At 48.0% G+C, this 4,700-nt stretch overlaps 2 protein-coding genes across 4 annotated transcripts in view; both read left to right on the top strand.

The window, feature by feature from the left end:
* The window catches only part of CDKL2 (cyclin-dependent kinase-like 2 (CDC2-related kinase)), a 15,300-nt gene extending 11,286 nt beyond the window's left edge, over window positions 1-4,014 (top strand). The window contains exons 10-13 of one of the 3 annotated variants that reach the window (XM_009320417.1): window positions 262-373; window positions 495-601; window positions 1,327-1,422; window positions 3,080-4,014. In XM_009320417.1, coding sequence (XP_009318692.1) covers window positions 262-373; window positions 495-601; window positions 1,327-1,386 — 279 coding nt within the window. In that variant the 3' untranslated portion in view covers window positions 1,387-1,422; window positions 3,080-4,014. Of the gene's footprint in view, window positions 1-261; window positions 374-494; window positions 617-1,326; window positions 1,423-3,079 lie in introns of those variants that run through there. The other 2 variants (XM_009320418.1, XM_009320419.1) reach the window with 2 other exon arrangements.
* Window positions 4,015-4,123: 109 nt separating this feature from the next.
* Window positions 4,124-4,700, top strand: part of RCHY1 (ring finger and CHY zinc finger domain containing 1, E3 ubiquitin protein ligase) — a 6,636-nt gene continuing 6,059 nt past the window's right edge. Inside the window, exon 1 of the mRNA XM_009320425.1 lies at window positions 4,124-4,136. Within this exon, the coding sequence (XP_009318700.1) occupies window positions 4,124-4,136 (13 nt within the window). The remainder of the gene's footprint in view (window positions 4,137-4,700) is intronic.

The raw sequence follows: 4,700 nt of genomic DNA on the forward strand, positions 1-4,700 counted from the left end.
AGCCATTCTCCAAGTGTTTTATCTCCCTGAAAGCAGTCTCGCGTAGATGATTGGGGGTTTTTTGCTGTGGCTGTTCTGTTGTTTTTAATGTATAAATGACACTTGAGCAGAATGGATTCCGTCACACACATTAGAGTCTTTTTATTCTTGCACAAGTTCCAACTACAGCGGAACATTGCTGTGTTGATGCATTTTTAAGCTTGAAAATAGCTTCCCCCCCCCTATATTTTCATGAGCTGGTATTTATGCCCTTGATTACAGGTTACTAATGAAAAAAACATCCTTCAGGCAAATAGGAAAAAATGGGAATTCTCCAAGACAGATGTGCGTTTGCCAGAACTAAATCATCTCCCTGAACTGAGAGGAGTGGAAGGTATGAGCTGCGATGTCCTCTAAATAAAACCTGGATCCTAAATAAGTGGCGGGAAGCAGCGTGCGTTAGAGCAGTCAGCTCTTGATTCCGTAACACGGTATGCATTGGTTGTGTTTTGCAGCGTGGCATCCCAGATTTCTGAAAAAGGAAAATAAAACCGTTTCAGAGTCCCGTGTCCCCTCCCTTGCTGCTATTGACCTCCATAACCCAAGCCTGGCCTCACAGCAGGTAACAAGGCAATAAAGCGGTTTGTGCTGCTCTGTATTTGTTTGGTTCGTGACTTTGTGAACAGTGTGACCCACAAATTTCCAGGGTGCCTCTTAACAGAAGCAGAACTTGCCTTGGTTTCTTAACTGTCTAAGTAGAAGGACGTGAGGCCTTATGCTGGGGGAAAAGAGAAGGGTCACGGATGAAACGCGGGGCTCTATTTGTCTCTCTGAGGTTAGCTAAATACTAGATTCTCGCTGCTAAGACAGACAACCTGAATTGTTGCTCTTTCAGCTGGCTGGATCAAGGTGGAAGTAAGCCTGATTTACCAGAGTTGAAGGGAGACCAGGAGGCACGCATGTTTTGAGGAGAACTGTTCTGGCTGTGTTAGGAGTTGAGGGGCTGAGTGCAGTAGGGAGGGAGAAAGCGTAGGAGCCAGGCATAGAAGGGGAAAACTTGCAACTCTCTCAAAGATTAGTTCCTCAGTAACATTTGAAATGTTGTTTGGGAGTTAAGTAACTCCATAGGCAGTCACTTTGGCTGCCTTGCTTCCAGCTGAGATTTGGCAGACTGTTGGGAGGGGGAGCATTTCTGAAGTCCGAGTTGATCAAAGAACAGATGTGTGTTAAGTTGCACGTCGGCATTGCGTATGTCCCTAGAAGGCAGTTTCTGATTGTTCTCTCTATTTATACTACACTTGGAAATTGACCTCTCTCGGGTGTTTTTTTTTCCTTCCCAATTTACAGCTGTCGGGGACCTTGATGCCCGATGCGTCAGAAGCCAGTTTCCCCAGAGTTGAGCACTAGCCTTACGGAGAAGGAGATCACACCTGCCTGTAAAAGGTAGGCTTCGATTTCTGCGGTGTAGCCTTCTGGTGGCTTTCAAATGGATAGTTTCATGAACGCTTACCTAGTTGGGAGGTGCAATGGGGAAATCCTTTTGCACTTCACGTTCTCAATTAGGACTCCTAGCTAGGACAGACTTCTTACGGAGGCAGCACACAGCTTGCTTTACAGATACCGAAGCTGGCTGCGGCAGGCAAATGGTTGTGCTGGGCATTGGTGTTGGAAATTAAGCAGCTCATGAAGTTGGGGGTTGAGGAAGCTGATAGAATAACAAAAAGGGGAAAGTGGCTGCCTTCACGTGAGGAGTGGAAAAAATGGGTTGTATGTACAGCACTGTCAAGTGCATCACAGAAAATGGACTTGCAAGAGGGAGAAAAGCGTTTGGGGGGGCCTGTCAAGCTTAACATTAGGGCAAATTTTTAGTAACTGCGTCATGCATTCGAAATTTATTTAAGGTAGCTGTTAATACCTCAGTGCTCTCCAAGCACGAGATAGGAGTCTGGGAGAGAAGGAGGCTTAGGAAAAGTCCTGGCTGTGTGGTTGACTTGTAGTCTTAAGACTGAAGTACTAAGTGTGAACTCTGCCACACTGTTCGTACTTTCACTTAGCATCGTGACTTACCATTCTAGATTGTTTTAAGCTGAGGCTTTTAAATGTGGTTTTAATAGTTTCTCATCTTGCCCATTGGAAGACATGCAGTTCTCCAAGTCATTTTGTCTGAAAAACAACCTCGTAGAAAAAATGGTATGGTTTTGTTTGTTGTTTTGCTTTTTTCTGTTGGGGTATTGTTACCTCTTGCTGCTCAGCATCTTCCGGGGAGTCTGCTGTATGTGTGGAGTGTCTCATCCTCCTGAAAATGAGAACTGCAGTGCTTAGCTGAGGGTTTTTACTCTCATGATCACCCCTCTTCCCTCACTGAGGCTGGGCAGAAGGACTGCACCTTCCGGAGGGAGCAGAAGTTGGGGAGAATAAAGAGGGAAGGAGACAAGGGGCTCTGAAAGGGTCTTCAGAAGCTGTGCTCCAAAATCTCACCGGCTCTATTGGAACTGCGTCCCCTGCATAGACAGGCTTTACTCAATGCTCTGGGTACCCTGGTGCTGCCAGCCTGGACGTGATCCCGTACCTGTCCCTCTGGGGATTCCTCCTGTGGCCCCAGGGACCACCAGGCGCCGCAGTCTCCCTCCTCCCTTACTCGGTGTTTGTTACAGATAGCCGCGAGCGTGTCATGGCGATACTGTTAACATGCGGGTGCAACATGTGCACCCTAAGTTTTTTCTTTTGGGCTCTGGTGTTTCTTTTTTGAGGAGAGGGAGCAACTGCTGATTCTGAAATCTCTGCACAAATGCTGCATGTGCTTTTAATCTATATGAGAGTATTTGGCACTTGTATTCACGTGATGCGATGGCTTAATGCTACTAGGACGAAAGAAGAAAAAACATTGGGAATGGGAAGCAATCCTGATAATAGAAGTGGGGGAAAAAGAAAGCTTACTAAAGTTGTCTCATCGGTGAAGCACAGCGGCGTAAGTGCACAGCTTTAGCAAGGTAAGGACGTGTAATAAATCCAAACAAAGGAAGCATATCACCAGGGAGTACCTCCTGTGGTTTTGGTAGCCTGTCCATGACACGGTTCTGCTTTTCTCCTCTCGATGCAGGTGGCTGAAGCAGTGGGAACAACCCACCTGAGTTGCCAGGTGCTAAAGCTGCAAGGTCTCCGCAGGAGAGAGGAAGATCCCTTACTCTCTTGTTAGTGCAGCGGACTGCCACGGGAAGTGGCTCGGGTCCAGTCCAAGGACAGAGCTCGCGCTGCCATTGCTGCTGGATTCCTTGCCTGCAAAACCGCTCCTGAAATGTTGACTTTCTGGCCCAGGGCCAGGTCTTGTCTGAGGCTGCTCAGAAAAAAACACTGGTTACTGGTGTGTGACAAGGGCAGAAGCTAGTCTGGAGGATTTTGAAGGAAGCTGGGCTGTCTTTTGTCTAACTGCTGCCCTCTTGAGGGTTTGCTTTTTAAATGAATAGTGAAGAGAGTAGGTAGCTGCTGAATTTGCCGTGTTTTGGTGGGCTACCTGATCTGTATTGGAAAGCACCTTTGCCTTGACAAAAACGTCGGTGAAGAAAATGTCTGTGCAAGAAATACGACGTTTAAATGTGTAAATGTTCTCAGCTGTTCCTTCGAAACCCTTGCTAATGCTCAGCAGCATGTGTGACCCTGCGTTAGGTTCCTTTTCCTTCCATGCTTTCGTTCCCCCCGCCCCGTCTTTGGGCAGTTGGCTTTCGGGTGTTTAACTGGGCCCGTTGTCTGGCTGCGCTGGGTGAATGTCTGGCTGCTGCTAATGGTGAAGGGAGAATATCAGCGTAAAATACTGAGCTGTGATGCAGGTGGCATGTGAAACGGCTTCTGTGAGCGCTCAGTAACTCGCTTAAGTCATCAGTCCTTTAGGTCCCTCGGGGGGAATGGGACACGTAAGTGTAAAACTCGACAGCGGCTTGCGGGGAGAGAAGCGTGGCGTGGCTTTTATCTTGGGACCGTTCAGAGACCGTTTTTGCTTAACTGCCCTCAAGTTGGTTGTAGTCAGTTCTGTGGTGTCCCTACGTTTTCCCGGCGGTCGAGGCTGCTGTCACAGCTCACAGCCCTGTACGGGGTAGTTAATTTTGGAACTTGTCTTTCCACAAAACGTGGCCTTTCCCATCGACGTCTCATGGCCGAATACAGTATGAGTGTCATCACAGTTAGAGCTGTGTGGCTATGCTGTGTTTTGACGTGTGCATTACAATTTGTAAATAAAAGGATATTCAAATTTCTTGGTACTTCTGTGTGCTTACAAACGTGAGATGTGCTCGCTTAGGCTTGCCTGGACTTGGTGTTATATCTGCTCATCTGGACTGGTGGCATTACCTGCATGGAAAAAGGGGACTTCTGAATCAGTTGTTATTTCACAGTTGACATCATGTTTCTCGCAACCGTTCACAAGCACAGGTTCCTGCTGTCCCTCAGCACCATCCGGACAGCACGTAGCTGACTTGGCTCACCCAGTGTTCCCTTTACCTTTCCAGCTCGGCTGGCCTGGTGGCCATAGCACTGTGATGTTCCCATTGCCCTGCTTTTTCTTGGCCCCTAACCGGGAGCTGCTCCAGCTATCCCGGTTCTACCCATCGCACATGTTTCCCAACTGGCCACAGCAGTCATTGAGCTAGCCGTGGGCAAATTCAACCAAGCTTCTTGCCTAAAACTGACCTACTGAAAATTTACCAAAGGCCGCGGTGGGCAGAGCAGCC

The sequence above is a fragment of the Pygoscelis adeliae genome, unplaced genomic scaffold (assembly GCF_000699105.1).
Source record: "Pygoscelis adeliae isolate BGI_AS28 unplaced genomic scaffold, ASM69910v1 Scaffold143, whole genome shotgun sequence".
Lineage (NCBI taxonomy): Eukaryota > Metazoa > Chordata > Aves > Sphenisciformes > Spheniscidae > Pygoscelis > Pygoscelis adeliae.